The 24,495-nt window shown below is 48.2% G+C and overlaps 1 protein-coding gene across 2 annotated transcripts in view; it reads right to left on the reverse strand.

Moving 5' to 3' along the window:
• ABCC1 (ATP binding cassette subfamily C member 1) overlaps positions 1 to 24,495 on the reverse strand; it is a 138,666-nt gene that overhangs the window by 93,853 nt on the left and 20,318 nt on the right. For both annotated transcript variants that reach the window (XM_037813648.1, XM_037813647.1), the window contains exons 2-4: positions 6,600 to 6,776; positions 5,346 to 5,471; positions 1,088 to 1,225 (exon numbers count right to left, since the gene is read on the reverse strand). In XM_037813648.1, the coding sequence (XP_037669576.1) occupies positions 1,088 to 1,225; positions 5,346 to 5,471; positions 6,600 to 6,776 (441 nt within the window). The remainder of the gene's footprint in view (positions 1 to 1,087; positions 1,226 to 5,345; positions 5,472 to 6,599; positions 6,777 to 24,495) is intronic.

Raw genomic sequence — 24,495 nt, forward strand, 5'->3', positions numbered from 1 at the left:
TCCCAGGTGGCGGGGGGAGGCCCCAGGCTTGGAGTGAAACTGGCCCACATTCAAAGCTGGCTCTGCTCTGACTTAACCTCTCTGTGTTTCAGTTTCCTCATCCTCAAAAGGGCATCATGGGAGCAGAGGTTCTCACTGGGGGTATCTGCCCCCCAGGGGATATCTGGCAATAACTGGAGACAGTTTGGGTTGCCATAACGGGGGACAGGGGGTTGCTGCTGGCATCTACAGGCCAGGGATGATGCTAAACATCGTCAACACACAGGACAAATACCTAAAGCAAAGAATTATTCGGACCCAAGGTCAAGAGTGCCAAAGGTGAGGGCCCCTGTCTGAGTAATTGTAAGAAGTCGGTAAGATTATTCATGAAGAACACTCAGCCCCTGCCTGCCACTTTGTAAACAGCCTGCCACTTGGTAAACATGGGCTCAATAAATGTTAGCTGGCGTCACTATTATAGGGGCTACCAGAAGATAGCCTATGCTGTACACTGCAGGCGCTTGATAAATGTTCAGTTTCTTTTCCTTCCTTGGCTTAGCACAAAGATGGCAGGGAACAGAAGGCTTCTTTCTAAAGGCACACATTCTTCAAAATCACTCGGCCCAGCACCCAGCAGCCAAGGTAAACAAGTCCTGCAGCCAGAGGAGCAGCTGGTGGCACAAAGGTAATGTGGGGACAAGTCTAGGGCCTCTTGGGGACAACAGCCTCTCTGCAAACACCGGTCCCAGCTCAGCTCTGTTCCAGACTGAAGATGCTCAGAGCAGATTTTGCCTTGCTGTCTGCTGCTGCCAGAGGCTCAAATGTGGCACTGTATTTCCCATGGCTCTTGCCGTTATAGGACCCACACAGGGCTACATAAAGCTACACAGACAAGTGGGACCCAGAAGAGAAAGTTCTAGAACAAAGGCTGGAGCTGCCTTTTGTGAGGATCTGATGGGGAAAGAAAATACCAGGCTAAGAAACCAGGCCCATGGGATATACCCATTCCCTGGTTTCCATGGAAACACACGATTTCCATACAAGCCAGAGGGAACAAGGGTCTCGGCCAAGGGTTTGAAGGAAGACAAAGAATGAGACCACAACTCACCTCTTTCAAGGCAGCCATGATTTTGGATCTCAAGATGGCAGTGGCACACAGGAGGGCTACGAGCCAGAAAGTGAGCATGATTCCTGAGGACTGGACTCCCTTCCTCCTCTCCAGCTGAATTAAAAAGGTAGCGAGCAGCTGGAAGAGAGAAGCGTACAAGGGGTCACCAGAATGTCTGAAGCCCGAGCCCCCACGGCGAGGGCTGCCCGGTGGTGCAAGAACTTTCCCGGGAACGCCTGGCTGCAGCCCCAGGCTCATCTGCAACATGGGGATGGCGACTGCACCCACTTGGGAGCTGTGGGAATTTAACAAGATGAGATCTTGATCTAGAAAGGTCAGGAGAAAGTTGTGTTCCAAGCGGAGGTTGGTGCTCATTTTCTGGAAAGGGCCAGAGAGTACCATATGGGCCATATGGTCTCCACGGTAACTACCGGACTCCTCCACTGAAGTGCAAATGCAGTCATTTTAATATGTAAATGAGCATGCGTGACTGTGTCCCAATAAAACTTTATTGACATGAACAAACAGCAGGCCATAGTTCAACACTTGATTTTGAGCCAGAAAGACCAGGGTTCAAATCCCAGACCCAACCATCGCTGGTCCTTCCCTAGGCACTGACTGCGCGCCTGCTCTGTTCACCTGGCGTGAGGCCATTTACACGCGTGCACTCTCAGCGCACCCCTCAGCCCCATAAGGGGGACCGTTCTTAACCCCGTTTTGCGGTTGAGGAAATGAAGGTGCAGAGGGAGGTCCCATCTGCCTCAGGTCACGCACCTCATCTCTGAGGAACTTGATCGGGACAACGGTGGAGGGATTTCTTGTGGGGTTTTTATTTCATTCCTGATACTCGGGGCGAGTATCCCCATAGTAATCAGGGAGGGAAACTAAACAACAAAACCGCTTTTCCTTGAAAGAAGAAAACACCACAGCCATTCCCCAGATGGACAGTGCTGTCTTCAAGAGGCAAATCCCCAAGGCTGGGTCAGGAGCTAGACTCCTCAGGAGACGGTCGGGCCCGAGTCACATCTGTCCGTCTGTTCTCCTGGTTCTTCCTCGGTTCCTCCCACCTTGAAGGGCTGTCTCTGGTTGACCACCGTTCACGCTGGTCCCAGCCTCCACCGCCTCGCTCCTGGGTGACCCTAACTGCCCCCACAGGTCTCCTGGCTGCCACTTCCGCCTCTTACGACCCATTCCCCACTAGGAAGCCACAGACAGCGTTAAAAATGCAGAACCAGGCCCTCCACACCCCTGCTCAAAGCCCTTCCCTGTAAGGTGGGGGGGGGGGGGGGGTTAACCTAGGGCTCCAGTTCGCGCTGTGGCTAGGACCCAGGGGTCTGTGAGGCTGGATGGGAAAAGAGTATCTCTTTCCTTTCTCCAGTCAGCACCTCCAATCAGCAACAAACCAACAATAGTGTTACTAGAACCTGGGAACTTGTCACCAACAGAAATCACAGCTGTTTTCATATCCCATCGTGAGAGCGGAAGCTGTCTCTCTCACTTGCGTTCATCACTACTTGGAAATTACGGAGTGAGATCTTGTCAAAGCATGGATCTGAGAAGCACATGTATTTTCACACAAGTTTGTTTTGTGATATTTTAATAACTGTATTTAAATCTAATTGGCTACCCGACCAAATGTCCTGCAGCTGAGGAAAGGGTGAACAATCTGTGGAGCGGCCATACAATCCAACGCTACTCGACAACAACAAAAGAACTTTTGATACACACAACACCAGGGCTGAGCTGCAGATGCTTCCAAGAACCCAGACTCAAAGAGCTACATCCTGCACGATTCCAGCCTACGATGTTCGGGAACAGGCAAAGCCACCGCAACAGAAAGCAGATCAGTGCTTGCCAGGGGCTGGAGGCTGGGGGCTGGCACGGGGAAGGATGAAGAAACAGGAGAACACGTGAGGGGAGTGGAGCAATTCCACATCTGGATTGTGGAGACAGTGCTTACATGACTATGCACACGTCAAAATTCACAGAACTGAACACTAAAACAGGTAAATTTTACTGTATGTAATTAAACCTCAAGTAAAAATACAAATGCATGTAACAAAACCTTTTGTGTGTGTCTACAACTGCTCTCTTTTGTAATCCTATTTTATGTTTTTAAAAACAGTATTCGGAGATCAGACTGCCAAAAGGGTCCATGGCACATGCAAAAAAAAAGGTTTAGAACCTCAGACTTAGCATTAAAAAATGAAACAAAACAAGACAAAACCCACTTTCCCAGATGCTCAAGGTCCTCCGGGGTCTGGCCTCTGCCCCCTTCCCCGTTCTCATCTCCCCGGCTCCCCTCCTCACTCTGTTCCAGCCACAGAGACCTCGCAATTTTCCTTCCGACCCCAGGACTTCTGCATATGCCCTTCTCTCCAGCCGCAGGTCTTCTGCACCAGCCCTTTCAACATTATCACTTCCTGCTCATCCTTTAGGCCTCAGCTCTGTGGACCCTTCCTCGGGGAAGCCCACCCTAGGCCCCCAGACCAAAAACCGAGTTCACTTTACTTCACCCCCACAGCGGTTGGCACACATGTAAACATTTGGTCCATTTTAAGCAAATGTCTATGTACAGCTATGTCCGGGAGGACAGGAAGTGTGTCTGTTTATCTCAATTCCTGGCACAGGGCAGAGATAAAAGAGTATTTGCTGAGTGCCTCCCACCCACCCCCATCCCCCCAACCCGATGCCTGTGCCTGGGTAGTCCCATTCCCAGAGAGACTTTTCCTGCAGAATTAACAGCAGGGCTGGTCCCTCCTTCCACCATGGAGCCCTCAGGCTGGGAGCAAGGCCAAAGGCTCCCACAGGGCAGCTCACCTCTTGGCCAGCCCAGCTCAAGAGCCCCACGGTCAAAGCCAGGTGGCCCTCAGCCCATCTCACACCTGGGCCCAGTGTCACAGAACAAATAACAAAAGACCAGTACCAGGGACAGGGTAAGGACTCAGAGCTACTCCAATCAAAAAATGGTCCCCCTTTACAGGCCCCTATCAAATGACAGAGCCCAAGCATTCACAGATATAGTGCAGCAGATGCCGGCCCAGACAGACGGGGCTCGAATCCAGCTCCACAACTCACTGGTTGAGTGACCTTGGTCCAGTCCCTTTACTCTCCAGGCCTCAGTTTGCTTATCTGTAAAATGAGGATAAGGAGCAAACACACTTCTTCTAACTGATGTGAGGACTTAATGAGTTATTATGTAAGAGGCCTGGCACCGAGAGAACTCCGTAAGTGTTAGCCGTGACAATTCAGTCCTTCACATCTCGCTCCGACCTGCCTTTCCCAACCACCGTCTCCCTCCCAACCCCTACTCCGTGTCCTTGCTTTGCGGAACTGCTCGTGCTCCTCCCTTCCCAGAAACTCCCTTTTATTTAGCCTCCAAACCTTTCTTGGACAAACTGTTCTCTCTGCTCAGGACATTCTACCCCAAACTTGCTCCCTCCTCATTCTAAAACCCTCAAGGGCTACATTCTTCTAGAATCTTCAGGTGACCCATGTGTGGGAGAAGCTGTTAATTCAGAGCACGCCAGGCTGGGATTGCAGCTTGGAGGCTGCAGAATGCAGAGGCTAAAAGTGTGGTGTCCAGGGTCTACCCCTTGCTCGGCCACGTATGAGCTGGACACTTAATCGCTCTGTGCCTCAGTTTCCTCACCTGTAAACGGGGACAAAACAGTACCTACTCATTGGGGTTCTTGGACAAATTAAATGAATTCAGATACGCAAAACACCAAAAACAGCGCTGGGCACACGTGTAGGCACAACTTACACGTCAGCAGTAATTCGTAAAGGAGTTTCTCTGCCTGGGTCTCCCACTAAAGTGTGGACTCCCATGGGGAAGGGAAGTTTCCTATTCCCCTTGGCATCCCCACCCCTCTACGCAGAGCCTGAAAACTCAAGAGGACGTGGGTCCCAGGTAGTTCATAACAACGACTGAAGCAGCCAGTGCCAGAATAGAGGACGGACAGCAAATGGAAAACGGCCTCTGTGTTCAGCCTCAGTGCTGGGGGGTGACAAGATGTGGTGGCCAAACTGGACATGAGAGAACCCGCCTAAAGGCTGCAGCCATCCCTCAGCTCCAGCTGACTGCTGCCATAAAAAACTAGGAGTTGAATGCTGCCAGGACTTCAAACTCTTCAAGAGAAGCCAGATTTTCTGGACTTCTACTGTGAGACCATCTCATCTTTAAATACCAGCCACTAAGTTTGGCATCCCAGGACCTGACAGATGGCCGAGGGCTTCATGCCCAGCTCACACTTACCATGGTAACGCCCAAGAGAGTTGGGCTGACCAGAAACACAGGGGCCAGGAACACACCCCGATTTCTTTCCCAGAAAGAGTAGAAGAGGTCTGCCCAGCAGACGATCCAAAGCAAAAAGCCCAAGGCCTGGAAGAGAAGTACATATGCATCTTACAAAAGAATTATCAGCAGAATTTCCCCCGTCATCCCCACGGGAAACCCAGCCCCAGGGGAGCCAGCCAACCCCTAAATGATCAGCCATGGCCCTGGGATGCAGCGCTCTAGAGCATGGACCAGTCCTGGGTTCGGGGAGCTGCCACCTGCGCCATAACGTGCTGGTCTGTAACTGCCCAAGGACCAGCTGGCTACCCCTCCCAGCCCAGGCCCAGCTACCTCTGTCTGCTCACCACTCTCCCAGCACCTGAAAACTCAAGAGTTCAGCCTGCAGCCCATCTGTATCTGCAACCCCAGCCCCCCACATAGGACCCCCACACACAGTAACTGACATTGACCCAACCGTGTGTGTATGGACCACACCCTTCTAGGGATACAACAATGGACAAAAAAGGACAAATGTCTCCGTTTTCATTGAGCTGACATTCCGCTGGAAGGAAACAGGCAAGAAACAAACTGAAAATACATCATCTAATGCCAAGTAGCAATAAATGCTAGGTAATAAATAGGTAGGATAAAGGTGGTCACGGAAGGCCTCTCGAAGAAGACGACATCTGAGGAAACAGATGGAAGGGTTGGTATTTGGGCAGAGGGATCCAGGCAGTGGGACCAGCAAGTGCAAAGGCCCTGAGGCAGGAACATGCTCTGTGGGCCTGGCGAGGACAGCCTGGAGCTGGACCGCACTGTGCCATGGTAAGGATTCCCACATTTTGTTCAGGTGTGGTAGGAAACTGTCTGCGGGATTTTGAGCTATAAAAGGACAAAACGTGATTGGCATTTTAAACGGAGATATCCCTGGTGGGGGGGAAGACCTTCTTACAATCCGTTGAGCTAGATCCTACTGACCCCATTGTACAAGTGGAGAAACTGAGGCTTGGGGATGTTAAGAAATTTGCTCAAGGGTCCAGGAAGTGGCAGAGCTGGGATCTGAACCCATGTCTCACTGCAAAGACCTAGCTTTTATTCACTACATTATTATTCTGGCTTCTAGAAAAAGGAACTTGGGGCTGATAAAGAGAAGAGAAATGTCAGTTTTAAACTACCACCACCCACTCAGGCACATGCACATGCTCCAGCACAATGAAACCCCAAGTGACTTACAGTTTTGGCTTTGTTGAGGTGTGTCATCTGAATGTAGCCCCGGTCATGTCGGGAGAGATACAGGAAGTAGAAGGGGAAACAGGCCCAGAGGTAAAAACAAGGCACCCACACGAGGACGGTGTTCTGAAAGCACTTGGTGAAGTCAGGGTTATCAGTGTACCACGTGACGTTCCAGTCCTGCAGACACAAACACAGGTTTGGATGAGAGCTCGGGCAGAGTTCAAAGCTAGCTGCTATTGGTTTTTTTTAAACAGACAAGACCCCTAAGTCCCAGGGCCTCTCAGGCTGAACACATGAACTAGAAAGGTCAGTAGCCAGAAACACTAAGACACAAGTAATGAATTCCTCATCTTACATAGCAGACAAGTTCCTGGGGCCTGTGGCAAGTCCCATTTTTGTAAAAAAGATGGAGAATGCCATTTAAAGGAACCCTGAGGATTCCTTTGACTCATCCCAACTTTGCTGTCTTATGAACTGAGGGCCTTCTAACATTCTTCATCACCATCATCACTGCCATCACCACCATCATCCATCACTGCCGTTACCACCATCATCACTGCCGTCACCATCACTGCTATCACCATCATCGCCATCACCACCATCATCATCACCATTACCATCACCATCACCATCACTATCGCCATCACCACCATCACTATACCATCACCACCATCTTCATTGCCATAACCACTATCATCATTGCCATCACCACCACCATTATCGCCATCACCGCCATCATCGCCATCACCATCACCATCCCCGCCATCATCGCCGTAACCACTATCATCATCATTGCCATCACCACCACCATTATCGCCATCACCGCCATCATCACCATCACCATCGCCATCACCACCATCACCATCCCCACCATCACCATCATCACCATCACCACCACCATCATCATGGGATAACACCCAAATTGCAGTTCCTATGTGCCAGGCCCTATTCTAAGTACTTTACATGAATTATCACTTTACTTCTACGAAATAGCACTTTTATCATGTCCACTTTCAGAGAAGAAAGGCACAGAGAGGTTAAATGAATTGCCTATTTCACAAAGCTGAATTCAAACCCAGGCAGTCAGGTTCTGAAATCCCTGAATCTAACCACTAAGACAGCTAGTCTCAGAATCAAATTTTTTAAGCTTTCTTTTTTTTTTTTGAACATATTGATTACTAAGAAAAAAAGGTTTTTTTTATTTAAAGAATAATAAAAAAGGTAATAAAAAGAAAAATAAAATATCATACAACATAATACAATAGTGGGGTCAGAAAACAACACTACTACCAAGAATTCCACATCCGTCCCTTATATCCCCCTCTCATACTAAAACATTCAGCTTTGGTATACTGCCTTTTTACATTCACTGGAAGCATACTACAATGTTACTGTTGTTCACAGACTCCAGTTTGTTTTGATTATACATTTTCCCCAATACCATCCCTTCTTCAGCACTTACTTAAAAAAAAAAAAAAAAAAAAACTCGCATTTTGTTAGAGACATGCCAAATAGATACACACACATACATACAAATATATCTATACATAAATAGATCAGACATATCTGTCCAAGAATAAACTTCAACTAACTGTTAGAGTTTATAATGGAAAATTTAATTCAAGTCCTGATCTGACCACTGACCACTACACAACTTTGAGAAAAGTCATTGCCTCATTTCAAGGTCTCAATTTCCAATCTCTACCATGAATAGGCTAGATAAAATTAGAGGTCAGAACAGATGGCCCCAGGCCAACTTGGCCAACAAGTGCTTTCTCTGTTGTTGTTGTGCCTTTATGACTCATAAAGATCTGCTGCCAACATTTAAAACCAGAACTTTTCAGATAAAAGTTTGGATTTCTGGCTTCTCTTGAAAAAATAGGAAATCTGGCAGCACTGAGCCCAAATTCCGGCTTCTCAACTATCAGGAGGAGCTGAGTCTCTGGACAAGACCGGCATGCTCCAGCCGGCCACAGTCCCCACCAGCCCACTTCTCCCCTAGCCTTCCCTTTCCATCACTGCACTACGCGCCTTCCAAATATCTCCAAATATCTATGATTCCAATGGCCTGCCCACAATCAGATACATGACCCCACTAAGAATCTCCAAAAATCTGAATCTCCAGCTCTGTTCAAGCTTTAAAGCCACAAAGAACATTAAAGAAGAGAAAGGGATGGGACTAAGCAGAAAGTTTCACTAAAAGGTAACACTTAACAATCAGATTAAAACATTCATTTCAAGCAACTCACAAAAAAAGATCTAGACAGATATTAAGTGAGCACCTAAACTGGTTTTTCAAAGGCAGAACTACCCTACAATACAATTTTGCCGCCCCCCCCCCCCCGCCAGAACCAAGAACAAGGAAACATGGAAAAACAAACTTTAAAAAGTCAACACACACAGAAGGATTTTGCAGGGAAATTTTAAGACACAAAGAAACCCTAAAGGGGACAATTTTCATGGCTTTCTGGACGTGGACGTTTGGATGACAGTCTTGCAAACAAGAATCCGATCATGGAGAAGACAGATTAAATCAAGGACTGGTTATTTTAACTGGTTTTGCACCACCTATAATTTTTGAGGTGATGGCTGAAAAAAGAGATTAAACGGTGGGTAGTTATTACATACAGGACAGTTTCTGAGCAGCGGCCAGAAAAAGCTCATTCAAAAGGAAATTTGCCATTCTAGTAGGAAAACAGTGCTGGGACTTAAGAAATGCAGTCGTGCACAAGAGAAACGTGGTTATCGTGCGACACGTTTCAGTAGCCTGGTCCTAGCTCTAGCTATTCTTTGCCTGGACTACTGCAATATCTTCCTAACCTTTCTGACTGCTGCAATGCCTCCACCTCCTCCTATCAAGCCCTGTGATTGGTGCTCTCCACTGCACCATCTACACACACACACACACACACACACACACACACACACACCCACCCACACCCATACACCATCTATCCTTCCATCCATGCCTTGTTCTCTCTCTGTAACAGTTTACTTTTAATAGGTAACATTTGTATATGCTAAAATTGTTTTCATACCACACAAAGGGTACACGGTGAAAAACCAGTCTCTCTTCCTGAACTCTCAGCCCACAACCCCACCCCATCAGCAAACAACCACTGCAAACTTTTGTCTTTTTCCAGACACATTCCAAACACAGCACATGTATTTTATTTCCCCAAACGGTACTATAATATATAGTGTTCTATACCTCGCTTTTTTTACTTAACAACTAATATCGGAGACTGATCTTTATCTGTACTATAGATAGGCTTTATTACTGTTATTTTAATTTTATTCATTTTGAACAAAGGGCTATGACAAGTCTCTTCCTTCCCATTCCTTCTCTAGGCTGCCCAGCTCCCATCCCTAGGTACACATTTCTTGTGTTTCCCTTCCAGAAAACATTTTATACATATATAACAAAAAATACATATTTTTCCTTTCCATTATCAAATGGAAGGAAGCATACTCCACATACTGCTCTGTACCTTGCTTTTTTTCCCTTAATAATTGTGCCAGTTTGGATGTATTATGTCCCCCAAAACACCATGTTCTTTGATGCAATCTTGTGGGGGCAAACGTATTAGTGTTGGTTAGGTTGGAACCTACTGATTGTTTTCATGGAGACGTGACTCAATCAACTGAGGCAAGACCTGTGATTGGATAATTTCCATGGGGGTGTTACCCACCCATTCAAGGGTGGGTCTGAATTAAATCACCGGAGTCATAAAAAGCTGATAAACAGAAGGAATTCAGTGCAGCTGTGAGTGACATTTTAGAGAGCAACTGAGAGTGACATTTTGAAGAGGAGCTGCAGCTAAGAGGACAAAATGCCCCAAGAGCAACAGTTTGGAGAACACAATTTTGAAATGCAACCTAGGAGGAGGCAGACGCCAGCCATGTGCCCTCCAAGCTAACAGAGGTTTTCTGGAAGCCGATGGCCATCCTTCAGTGAAGGTACCTTGGACACTTCATGGCCTTCAGACTATAATTTTGCAACCAAATAAACTCCCTTTATAAAAGTCAATCCACTTCTGGTGTTTTGCAAAACAGCAACATTAGCAAACCGGAACCATAATCTACCTGGATGATCATCCCACACTGCACCTGCAGTGCTTCTTCCTCCTTTGTACAGCAAAGTTGGATCCCATTAAAGGTGACCTCTAATTTATTTAATCAGTCCCCTGCTGATGTGACATTTCTGTTGCTCTTACAACAATGTGGCAGTGAAAATGTTCTAAGTATCTAATTTCACACCAAAGCAGGCATATTTGTAGGAATCTTTTACTTCTAGAAGAAAATCTTCTTATTCTATTTCTAGAAGAAAACCTGCTGCTGGTTCAAAGCATTGGTGCATTTAAAATGTAGGCAGTGTCCTCCAAATAGGTAACAACAATTTATACTCCAATGTAGGAGGGCAACTATTTCTGAAACCAGTGTATTACAAGCTTTTGATCTTTGCCAATCTGATAAGTAGAAAACATCTCATTGTTTCAAGCTCCTTTTCTCTTTATGAATGAGAATGAAGACCCTTTTGCTTGTGTTTAAAAGATTTTCCTGCTTACAGGAAAATTCATAGACAAATACTTTTAGTAATGAATGGATTGATCTCTCTCTCTCCTCTGGGTAACAACCTCCGTGGCTCCCTATTGCCTTTAAGAACTATTCCCTGCTGTGGCCACTGAGGCCTTCCACAGACAGGTGCCACCTGCTCCCGCAATTTCTCCCACCCCATTCCCCAATGTTCCAGCTCAGGCATTTATTCACAGGAGTTTTTATGGGCACTGGTGAAAGCACTCGAGGCATTTCCCAGCTGCTGGTCAAAGAGGAATGGTGCCTTCGGAATACTTCTTGCTAAATTCTCTCACTGCAATGTCTTTCCTGCCTGACAAACTCCTACTTATCCTTCAAGACCCAACAAAGACACCTCCTTTAAGAAGCCATCCTCACACAGACTGTCAGCCTCCTACCTCCAGATAAACTCACTGACTCAAGCGGGCTGCAATGAATTACTTAGGTGTCTGTCCCCTCCTCTGTACCATGAGGACCATATGAGGACCTGTGACTCCCCACCCAGCAGGTCCCCAGAGGCTACTGAGTAAATACGTGGTGCCAGCCACCCCTTCCCTCCCCAGCGTTATTCTCAGCCATGCTGTAAAATCACAATCCATCCAGGTGCAGTCATTGGGGCAGTGGTTACAAGCAGGTGGAGATGGATTCAAATCTGAACCCCTGAGAATCTGGGCAAGTCTGGGCAAGTAGCTTAACTTCTCCCAGCCTCGGTCTCCTCCCCTGCACACCTCGAAGGGCCTTCGTGGGTCTGGAAAGGGATACACTGCAAGAGGGGCCTCAACACAGGGCCTGGCCTACGCCGTAAAGGAGCAAGGAATGCTAAAAATTCATAGTAGTCAATTTAGAAGGCCGGGCCATCAACCGTGGGACTTGCCCTTATAAAACTTGTTACTGCAAAGGAGAGGCTAAGCCTACTTATAACTGTGCCTAAGAGTCACCCCCAGAGAACCTCTTTCATTGCTCAAATGTGGTCTCCCTTTCTCCAAGGCCACTCAGCAAGTGAACTCACTGTCCTTCCCCCTACATGGGACATGACTCCCAGGAATGAGCCTGGAACCAGCATCACGGGATTGAGAAAATCTTCCTGATCAAAAGGAGGGAGAAGAGAAATGAAACAAAATAAAATTTCAGTGGCTGAGAGATTTCAAATGGAGTCGAGAGGTCACTCTGGAGGATATTCTTATGCATTATAGATATCCCTTTTTAGTTTTCAGTGTTCTAGAATAGCTAGAAGGAAATACCTGAAATTGTCAAACTGCAACCCAGTAGCCTGGATTCTTGAAGACGATTGTATAACTATATAGCTTACATACAGTGTGTGATTGTGAAAACCTTGTGGCTCACACTCCCTTTATCCAGTGAATGGACAGATGAGTAGAAAAATGGGGACAAAAACTAAATGAATAATAAAGGGGGATGGAGGGATGGAATGCTTAAGGTGTTCTTTTTTATTTTCATTTTTATTCTCATTTTTATTTAATTTGGAATAAGGAAAATGTTCAAAAATTGATTCTGGTGATGAACGCACAACTGTATGATGATACCGTGAGCAACTGTACACCGTGGATGATTGTATGGTATGTGAATGCATCTCAGTAAAACTGAATTTTAAAAAAATTCATGCTAGTCACCATGAATAAGAACTGCACTGCACAGAGGCAAGTGGCAGAGAGAAGCTCAAGTCAGGAAGTGAGAGAGAGGAAAACGGGAGCGTGTAAGGACACCAAAACTCCAGGGGAAGAGACGGCCGGTGAGCAGCTTATCAGAGGAAGGAGTTGACTCTTCAGAAGGCAAACTGAAAAGCATACAAAGTGAGCTTCCTGTTCAGAGCCAGATGGCTGACCCTGACCAAGAGGGCAGAGGCAGGTGGAGGGGAGTGGGGGGCAAGTGGAGCCATGACCAGGGGAATTCCAATTCTCAATACAAACTTGCAGTCCTGCAGAAAGCACCGCCCCAGGCCAGGCGCACCCCCCTCCACTCCCTGAGTCTCCACCCTGCTGACCACCTGCGGCCCACAGTGGCCCGACCATCACTGTCCCAGCAAGGATCATATCGGGGTCTCCTGTGTGTCTCTCGTTGGGCCGGGACCTTGGTGCGCCCTTCATCCAAAGGAACCCCCTTGGAAGCCTCTGGAAGCAAGTCCCCAAGGCTGGGGGCCACGAGAAGGCATAAGGAAGGGACAACTACCTTCCCTGGTCATCCTTGAGGCCCTGCTCCTCCCAAGCCAGGGAGCTCTGAGAATCAAGCCGGCCCGGCCCACTTTCAGATTCTCCCAGCGGAGAGTCCACTGGCCCAACTGCCCAGAAAGCAAATCAGCCGCAGGAGGCAGGGGTCCTGAAAATTCCCCCGAAGGCCCAGGTGCTGCGCTTCTTCAGGGAATCTAGCCCAGGGAAATCGTAAGGGAGGGGCTTAGAAAGCACATCACACACACACACATTCTGCCACCAGCTACTCCGACACACACTCTCCCTCCCCCTCCCCCACCCCTCCCCCTCCCTCTCTGCCATCAGCTCCCCCGACCCAGGTTCTCAGCACAGGATGCACCAGCAGCTCGGGGATCTGGGAAGCCTGCAGGAGCTGCGCACGGCATCATCTCGCAGCCTTCCCCTTCTCGGCTGAAGAGTAACAACTAACATGTCTGCGCGCTGGTGTGCAGATGTACACCCCTGTCCTCACAGGAGGAGGCACTACTGCTCTCCCCATTTGACAGATGAAGAAACTGAGGCACCAGGAGATAAAACACCTTTCCAAAGGACACGCTGCCCCCATTCCCCTTTTCTGGCTGCAGCCCCTGCTCCTGTTGGTAAACCACCCCTCCTCCATCCTGATCAACACTGTCCCCAGCCCCACCCTCCAGGGCTGGGTCCTCACTGGCTCCAGTCCATCGGCTGAGGCCTCTCCCCACAGGGCTGGTGATGAGTTCCGAAACTGGCACATGATCCAATCTCTGTAAGGACACATATTCTCTCTTCCGCAACGAGGTAGGCATGACGATATGGAGTTTATAGGTCCTGCAAACATTTACAAGAAAAGTGCCAGGGCAGTGGGAGGGAAAGGGAAGGGACAACACCACCACACAGAGTGTGAGAATGAAGCTGGCATCCTAAAAGGTACAGATGAAAGAAACTGGTGCTTGGTGTCCTTGTGGGCTGCTGGGTCAAGCTTCACCTGCAGCCCACTCTCCCAAGGGGCTTCTCCAATAAATTCACTTCATTGTTTACACTGGTTTGAAATTAACTTCCTCTCATACAATACAAACCATCCTGGTAATACAAGTGATCTTAAGCATATGGATTAAGGGCCCTGCAGGGGACCAGGGAAGCAGAGGCCAGCTCCAGGGTAGGAGGGGAGGCTGCACAGATCATGGGGCGGACAACAGAAGGATGGGACGTTGTCATGAGTCTGCAAAGCTGCTCAGGAGCACCACCACCTGGGACTGTGAGGAGAGCTGGTGCTGGGCAGTGACGAGGGCCTGCTATGAACGACGCACTCCCCTGCAGACTCAGCCGTGTCGATGACCCCCCCGAGTCAGCTCCCGCCATTCCCTGAACAGGCGAATGTCCCCTGTTCATGGGGGAATACCATGTGCCAATAGCAGTGGGAAGCAAAAGAAAAGTCTCCACCCTCATAGAGTTCCATTCTAGTGAAAGAAGTAAACACTAAACAAGAGAAATAAACAACTATATGTTATGTCCAACGGTAGAAGATGTCCTGAAAAGGATTAAAGGAGGTAGAGAATAATGGTGGGTAGGTGGGTGGGGGCTATTTTTATTTTGAGGAGACAGAAAAGGCCTCTCGACTGAGACGGCATTGGAGGAAAGACATGAAGGAAACAAAGAAACACGCTTCACTTTATTCTATCTTCAGGAAGGGTAAGAGTGAGGGTTTACTAAATTCATTGGGGGCACATGCCAGGCGCTGCTCCAAGTACTTTACATTACATTAAATTCCCCCGCCAACAATGCTGGGAGGCAGATATTATAATTAGGCCCATTTTACAGACACAGAAACTGAGGCCCAGTCACATAACCCGCAAGCAGCAAATACGCAGCCAAGGATTCAAGTCTGGGTGCAGATGCCTCCAGAAAATTCTGCCGTTTGCGTTTTGTATCAAATGCATGTACCACTGTTCCGATTTGAAAAATCAGCATAGAAGGAGACACACAGATGCTCCTCTAGACAGGGAAATTTTCTTAGAAGGATGCCAGGGAACACAAAGCTAACAGAGGCTACCTCCAGGGGGTAGGGCTGAGGCTGGTGAGAGGAAGACGACTATTAGTTTTTGTTTTACTATCTTTCGTACTATTTGAATTTTTTATCCTGCGTGGATTACCTCTAAAATAATAATGAAACTAGTTCAGACTTTAAATAAATAAACAGCAGCAGCAGGAACTTACAGCTAGAAGTTTCTAGAAGCTGAGCTGGGAACACAGCGAAAGCACATATTCAATTACTGGGGCCAATAATAACAGTGTTAGTTGCCATGCTAGGTGTTAAGTGTCTTCCAAAAACCTGTCCATTTAAACCTCACAACAGCCTCACAAAGTCAGGGCAGTTAAAACTCCCCCTTTTTCAGGTGAGGTCACTGAGGCCCGGAGAGTTTAAATAACTTGCCCAGGCTCACAGAGCTGGGATTTGAACCAACAGAGGGTCCTTTTTAATATTCAATTTTATTGAGATATATTCATATACCATAGTCATCCCCGGTGCACAATCAACTGTTCACAGCACCATTATACAGTTGTGCATTCATCACCATATTCAATTTTTTAACATTTTCATTACTATACACAAAAAAGAATCAGAACAAAAGTTTAAGTGGAAAAGAACACCCAAAACATCCCATCCCCACATCCTTCCCTTTTACTCATTTAATGTTTGTCCTCATTTTTCTATTCATCTGTCCATACACGGTATAAAGGGAGTGGGAGCCACAAAGTTTTCATAATCACACAGTCACACAGTGTAAGCTATATAGTTATACAACAGTCTTCAAGAGTCAGGGCTACTGGGTTGCAGTTCAACAGTTTTCAGGTTATTTCCTTCTAGCTATTCTAGAACGCTAAAAACTAAAAAGGGATATCTATATAATGCATAAGAATAACCTCCAGAGTGACCTCTCGACTCTACTTGAAATCTCTCAGCCACTAAAACTTTGTTTCATTCCTCATCCCCCTTTTTGTCCAAGAATGTTTTCTCAATCCCTCAATGCCAGAGCGAAGCTCATCCCTGCGAGTCATGTCCCACATTGCCAGGGAATTCCACACCCCTGGAGTCACGTCCCATGTACAGAGGAGGGCAGTGAGTTTACCTGCAGAGCTGGCTTAGAGAGAGGCCACATCCCCACAGATGGTCTTAACTCCTGGGCTCCCGGACCTCTAAGCCAGGTGCTTTGAGCTCTCAGGGCTCTGCAAGGTCAGTGTTTACATCGTCCCACCTTACGTGGCTTGGAAGGCACCTTTCTCCAAGGCAGGGCGTCAACCGAACGTCCTCAGGACTTAATGAACTCCAAGTTCATTCCTGCAGAACAGAGAACCTGGGTTCTGACTCAGATGGGGAAATATTCCACAGTTCCTCCTCCCAGGGTGGGCAGCAGTGGGTAGTGGTTAAAAATACAAGCTTCTGGGTCTCAGATCCTGTCTCCCACCAGTCACAGGAGTGCCCCAAAGCAGGGGTTCCCCACCTCAGCCCTACTGACATCTGGGGCCAAATGGCCCTTCACTGTGGGGGGGCTGTGCTGTGCGTTGTAGGTGTTTCAGCAGCTTCCCTGGCACAGATGCTAGGAGCACCTTCCTCCAGTTGTGACCACCGAGAATGTCTCCAGATAGGGACAGTTGCCCCATGGGGGGCAAAGGCACCCTAAATGCCCTAAAGCAAGTCAGTTCATCTCACCAGGCCTCAGTTTCTTCATCTGTGAAATGGAAACAATGCCAGAACCCACTTATTATAGAGTTATCAGGAAGATGACATAAGCTGGCCCAAATGGTACTAGTTTCTATTCCTGGCAACCAAGAGACTTATCAACAGCACAGTAGGTTTGTTTCATTTCATTCATTCATTCATTCATTCATCCATCCATCATGCAATGAATATTTATTGAGCACCTACAAAATGTCAAGCCCGGGGCTAATCATGGAGACATGGGGATAAATAAGACATGGGCCTCCTGCTCATAATCCACTGAAGATGTAAGTTCACAAATAAAAACATAATTACAAACGGCACTACTTGCTAGGAAGGAAAAGGAAAGGGTGCTGGAACAGCAAGTGCCAGAGGTGGGGCTGGTCTGGGAAGGTGGTATTTCAGCAAAGACTGGAAGGGTCAGGAGAAGCCAGGAGAGCAAAGATTGGCGGGGGGGGGGGGGGGGAAGCACCTGCAAGGCCCAGGGAGCACATAAGCAAAGCCCCCCCACCCCGTCCCCCCAGAGGGGTGGGGAGACCCCTGCGGCTGTAGCACCGAGCCACAGGGACAGCAAGTTGAGTGGAGAGGTTTATTCCAGGTGCCACGGGAAGGCCTGGGAGGGCATGGCCCAAGCAGGGCAGAGGCACTGCCTAATCTGCATTTGAAGAGATTCCAGGAGAGAATCCCAGGGAAGGCTGGAGTAGTTGTCCAGGCAACAGGTGGGAGGGAGGAGAAAACAGGAAAGCAGCATCCCTTCTGACTCTTAAGAAAAGAGATTTCAAATCCACCCCACCTGCTGGTTTTCCTGTGAACCTGAAGCACAGGGATTCCCAAGGTGCCCAAATCCCACTCTTCCAAGCCTGCTGCTACATATCAAGAAGCATGGAACTCCTGGGCCAGGAGGGACCAGTGCGCTGTCCCAACTCCACCCAGCGTGGCACACCTGAGAAAACTGAGGCCCAGGAAGGGTGAGAGGCACAGCCTCAGGTGTGGGGCAAGGGCTGGCTCTGCCCACCAGCAGACTGTTCAAATGCAGACTCTGCAATTTATATAGTGACAGGGGATCCAGTGGAACGAAAGCACGTGTATGTGACATGCCTTGTTTGGGTCAAAAAAGGGTGAAAAGAATTAATACACACACACACACACACACACATAGCCATGCATACTCTTGTGTACAAAAACCCTCTCCGGAAAACCCAAGAAGCTGGTAGGAACAAGGGCGACTTCCAGGGCAGGGAAACGGGAAGCTACTGTTTATACCTTTGCAAAAATGAAGGCAGGCAGGCAGGGAGAAAGGAAATAAGGGAGGGAGGGAGAGAGGAGGCAGAACATACAGTGAACACAAACGGCAGCTCTGAGAACGAGGAACAAAGCTAGGTGGGAGGATCCGGCAAAGTGGGGTTCTTCGAAGCAAGGGAGGGCTGAGAAAAGGAACGCTTGGGGCCTGCTGTGAGGTCCAGGGCCCCGCGGGCCTTGTGGACACGAATCCTGTTTAGAGACAGCATGGGGCGTACATTTCCCTGCCTCGGCCCTGAAAAAGAAGCAGGGAAAGGGTCAAGTCCACAGAGCCCTGGCTCGGCAAGAGAATTGCTGTTGGGGCCAGCAGGGGCCACGCTGCAGCCTTGCTTACCTTGGACTCGCCAGAGCTCAAAACAAACCCAGAAATGTGTCTGCGGGGAGGAGGGCAGCATCCAGACCTTGCCCCAGCAACCAGAAAAGAGGGGCATCACCAAAAGTGGTCCTCACCCTACCCTGGCAAGCACCCCAAACCCTCCCCCGGCCCAAGTCCCAGATGCAGAACTGGATGCCTTGGCAGGAAAGGAGAGGAGTTACCTACAAGGCTGGGACTCCCAGCTCTGAAGAGAAAACAGAGCCGTGGGTGCCCATCCCAGGGGCCCGCATGCGGGCAGTGGACAGCCTGCAGCCACCTGCCTTGACCCCAAGGCTCCTGGTAAGCACCAGGAGACCTTACAGGGACCCTGCCCTGCAAGGCAAACACTCGTCCTTGCTTTCTCAGCCAGCCCTGACGGTTCTGCTCGTTTCGTTCCCAGCCCCGGGCTCTCTTCATTCCAGATGCCTGAGCTTCACCAAATCCTCCTTGTGGTCACCTTCCAGAGGCTTATTAGGGGTCCAGCCTGTGCCAGGCACAGAGGTGTATCTGGGGACTCAGCAGGAAACCAGATAGACAGATTTCCCAATTTCCCGAGCACAGTCCCAGGAGCGGAGGGCACACCAGGGAGCAGCAGGACAAAGGCCTGTCCCCCGGAGAAGACCCACAATAAACTAGATAAAGGACACACAGACATAGAGTGTGTGTGAGAGATGATGACAGGGACCCAGGGAAGGGGGCAAGGATGGGGCAGGGGGTGCAGCACAGGGGCCAGGGAAGCCCTCGCTGAGAAGGGGGTTATTCCAAGGATTGAAGGAAGCGAGAGTAAGCCAAACGGCCATCTGGGGGAAGAGTGTTCCAGAAAGAGGGAACAGCATGTGCAAAGGCCCTGAGGTGGGAAACTGCCTGGTTATTACTTTGAGCAATAACAGAGAAAAGGCCTGATATGGCTCAACAGTGGTTGGAGATGAGGCCAGGGGGTCATACGGGGGGGGGGGGGGGGGGCGGGGCGGGAAGGCAGTCTATGGAGGGCCACTGTAGGAACTTTGGACTTTCATTTTCGAGTGACATGAGGACTGTGGATTTGATGTGTCATGATCCGATGTGTGTTTTGACACAGTGGTTCTCGACTGAGGGCGAGTTTGCCCCTTGGGGGACACTTGTGAATGCCTGGAGACATTTTTGGTGGTCACGATTGGAGGGGCACGGGGTGGGTGTGCTGCTACCAACATTTTGTGGGTGGAGGACAGGGATCCTGCTAAATGGCCTACACTGTCCAAGACGGCCCCACAACAGAGACTGACCCAGCCCCAATGCTGAGGTTGACAGACCCTGTTTTCACAGAATCCCTGCCCTCACCTGGCTGATAGTCCACACCCCTTATCAGACAGAAGGGGTTCCAGCTCCTTTGCTGCGTCGTCTTAGCTGTGTGACACTGGGCAAGCAACTAAGCCTCAGTTTCCACGTCCGGAAAGTGGGAATACTAATGAGGTGATGCAAATAAATGCTTTATCAGGCATGGGCCGGAGCACACAGTCAGCACTCAATAAATGTCACTGCTATTCTTATTACTTCCAGAATCTTCTCTTACTATGTCCCCTCCACATTCTGCAGCTCCACTAAATGACTCATTCTTTCATTCAACAAATATATGCTGAGCCCTGCTATGTGCCAGGAACTCTGCTGAGCAGGTGTGGCAGGGAGAAAAATGGCCCCCAAAGATGTCCATGTCCCAATTCACATCAACTTCCATGGCAAAAGGGACTTCACGCATGTGATCCGTGTTAAAGATCCTGAGATGGGGAGGCTAGCCCAGATTACCCAGCTGGGTCCAAACTAATCACAAGGGTCCTTATGAGGAAAAAGGAGGAGGCAGGAGAGTCCCAGCCAGATGAGGGGACGAGGCAGGGGGAAGCAGAGGTCAGGGCAAAACAGGGCCCCAAGTCAAGGAAGGCAGGTGGCCTCTAGAAGCCGGAGGGAAGGAACAGATTCTCCCCTGGAGAAAGAACACTGCCCGTGTTCAAGATTTCTCACCTGCAGAACAGTAAGATAAAAACATAGTAAATGTCTGAAGTCACCAGGCTTTTGGTAATTTGTTGCAGCAGCAGGAGGAGACTAATACAGCAGGCGAGAAAGACAGAACCCGTAGGAAACCAGGCTTGCCTGCTGCCCTCACCAAGCTTACACTTGTCCGTGCCTTCGTGCCTCGTTACCTTGAGCTTGCCGTGCCCTCGGGTGCCCTGCCCTACTGTGAAACCCAACTCAGCCAAACGGCACCACCTCCGTGCAGCCCTGGGTTCTGCTCTTCCATGGCGTTCCCAACACCTTTTCTAATTACCAGCTCACATCCCTGGGCTCTCTCTACAGTTTTGTCACTTAGAAAATGCCTTTGAATCGAGGGAGACAGAACAGTGGATAAGAATTTATTTTTAAATTTCACTTTAATAGCAATATATGGCTTGAAAAGAATTTTAATGTATGTATGTGTGTGCACATACATATGTATATACATAAATATGCAGAGAGTAAAAAGTTACTCCCCTCTTCCCCCAATGCATCCCCTCTCCATACACAAATACACCACATCTGTGAGTTTCTTCTGTATCCTTCTGGAATTCTTTATGCAAATACTGCTCTGTATTCTTACGTGTACCTCTCTTTATGCAAAAGCTATCACACCAAATATGCCACTCTGAACCCTGACTTTTCAACTGAAAAACTGGATCCTGGAGACCAGCCATGCATCTGTATGTAAAGAGCTTCCTCATTCTTATTTTCTTTTTCAAGCATTCCTCTCCTCCAGTGAGTGGGTGGAACATGCCATATTTAACCATCTCCTCACTGACTGGCACTTGGGTTCTCGCCAATCTTTTGCCATTCCAAATAATAACACAGTGAATCCCCTTAGAAATTACTTCCTAAGCTAAGAACATGGGAAAGCCTGAGCCGCAGCCCAAACAGCTTCACATAACTGCTCGCAAGCCTTGCCCGGGTAGAAAACTAGGAAAAAGACACAGATAAATGCTGATAAGCTGGAGATATACAGAGAACCACAAAACTGATAAACTTTGACCTAACAATCCCTATGGGAATTTAGTCTTTAAAACCTCACTAAGAGAAGGACTGTGAATATATTCCTAGATGCTAATAACAGTATCATATAATGTTCAAATTCCACAGACTTACGGAAACTATCTAAACCTCCAGTGTCCAGACAGGGCTACTGAGCCCTTGAAATGAGGCCAGTCCTAAGTGAGACATGCTATATGTAAGTAGGAATTTCACAACAGATTTAGAAGCCTGAGTATGAAAAAAAACTAAAATATCTAACAATTTGAATATTGATTACATGTTGAAATAACAATATCTGAGGCATAATGGGTTAAATGAAATATATTATTAAAATTAATTTCACCTATTTCATTTTCCTTTTGTTAAGGAACATGGCTAAAAAAAAAAAAATGATTAATAAAATTCCGTATGTGGCCAACCATTATATTTCTACTGGACAGTGTTGGCCTAAACACCAAAAGGCACAGAAATGAGCACGTAAACGACAGCATGTGTGTTTTTTCCTGTGTTACCAAGCCGAGACCATTGATAAATAAGAAAATCCACTTATTAATTTGAAATAATGAAGGGAAAAAATGGTACACCACTAGAAGATACCTGATTCGCTCATTCATTCTACACAGGACAAATATTTATCTGAGTTGCCTGGGCAACTACTGCAGCCTCCTATTGGGCCAGCCTGGCTCCCCTCCAGTCTGTCATCCATCGTGCAGCTGGGGGAGAGCTTGAAAATGCACCCCGGAGCCCACGAAGCCCTGCCACAGATCCTCCAGGTCCCCATGCTCTCAGGATCAAGTTCAAAGTCCTCCCCGCAGCCTCGGGCTCCAGCTCCGGCTCACCCAGCGCCCCAGTCAGTTCCCGTACCACTCAGAGCCTCGGGGCCTTTGCACAGTCGATTTCCCTGGGCCTGGAGCCCTTTCTCCTCCTCAGCGCCCTGCCCTCCACTCAGACCAATCCCTCAGTCTCCGCTGAAACCTCCCTTCCTGGGGAAGGCCCACCCATTCCCCACCACCTTCTCAAACTACGTCAAATCCCTTACGTTAACCATCTCACATTACTCTCCGCACTTCCTTTATGTTACTTGGTACCAGGCTTTGTCATGAAGTATTTCTTTTAGAGACTAGATTACTCATTCATTTATGTTTTATCTATCGTATCTGGAATCGATGTCATAGGTGACGTGGAATATACAATACAGTATATAATACATTGCATGCGATATTTATGGGTAAGATGAACCACGAACTGCCATTTGTGAGATCAGGGGTTAGCCAACTACAGCCCATGGGCCAAATCGGGCCCACTGCTTGCTTCTGTACAATCCCTGAGCTAAGAATGGATTTCACATTTTTAAACGTATTAAGGCTATTTGCCTTTTGCCAAAAACTGCTCAATTTTGCCTCTTGGCATGAAAAGCCTAAAATATTTACTTTTTTTTTCCAGAAAAAGTGTACCAACCCCTGTGTAAGCCAAAAATGGCTAGATGTCAGCAAGTCCACATGGCTCGAGCTGATATTATTTATTTCACAAGTCATTTTTTCCTTATCTCGCTCTTGCAGTCCCCTCTCCAGACTGTTGATTCCATGGTGGTAGCGAGCATTCAGGTTTTGTCCCCTGATATCTCACCCCTGTCTCACAGCACACTTCCTGGCATGTGGCAGACACTCATCAAATATCTGCGGCCCCTGTGACTGGAAGCCACAATGACCCTCAGCAAAATGCCAATTCAAGGCAGGCAACATCTGTCATCGCTCACGCCAGGTACTCCCCACCGCGTCTTAAGGACACAGAGACGAGTACGTGGGGAAAACAAAAGCTCTAGAAAACCAACTGTAGCGATGGACTCACAGCTCTGTGACTATACCAGCCACCAAACTGCACATTTTAAATGGGTGAACTGAATGGCACATGGATTATATCTCTATAAAGCTCTTTTTTTAAAAAAAAAAAAAAAAAAAAAAAAAAAGAGAGAGAGATGAATAAGCTCTTGGCTCTGCCCTTTAGAGTTTCTGTCCAGCCGGCTAAGTGAGTATCCTTTTTGGAAAGTTGTTGAAAATAATGAAAACCTTAAAGGCAGGGACAAGACCTATATCCTGAGAAGGTCATTCCTAAACCATGGATCCGGCATGCCTGGAGAGACCCATAGGCCATTTGGTATCACCACCCAAGAGCAAAACTGCAAAGAAGAAAATTTAAAAAAATGGCAAGGAGCCACCCTCAGGCTGACCTCCCAATGCTCAGTAAGAGGCTTGTGCCATGTGTGGTCCTCTTGGACACAGAGTGGTTGCAGGGGGCTGGGGAGGGCAGCCCCCATGTGTGTCCTGCACCAGCGAGACAGCCCACAGGGATGGCACCAAGGGTGAGAATGACCCCTGGGTGGTTGGAGCCACATCACACAAATATTTAACAATGCTCCAATTCCAGCTACTCAGGGACATCTGAAGAGTCCATGGGCAGTGTCCCTGCCATTTCTTCACCTGAGTGTGTGCCCTGGAGGGAGGGCAGGGGTATGTGAGCCTCTCATACCCTCTCCAGAACAAACTGACTCTTGCACCATGAGGCATGGTTCATTTTCTACAACCCGGCCCCTGACCTGGTGGTCCTGGACAGGAAAGAGCTACCGTTCCGTCTCCATGGATACCGTGGCCAGCACGGTGCCTTCCAAAACGATCTCCCGGGCTGGCTGGGGCGATGTGCAATCACCTGACATGTGCTTTCTTTGGAATCTAACCACGC

Source organism: Choloepus didactylus, chromosome 21, assembly GCF_015220235.1.
Source record: "Choloepus didactylus isolate mChoDid1 chromosome 21, mChoDid1.pri, whole genome shotgun sequence".
Lineage (NCBI taxonomy): Eukaryota > Metazoa > Chordata > Mammalia > Pilosa > Megalonychidae > Choloepus > Choloepus didactylus.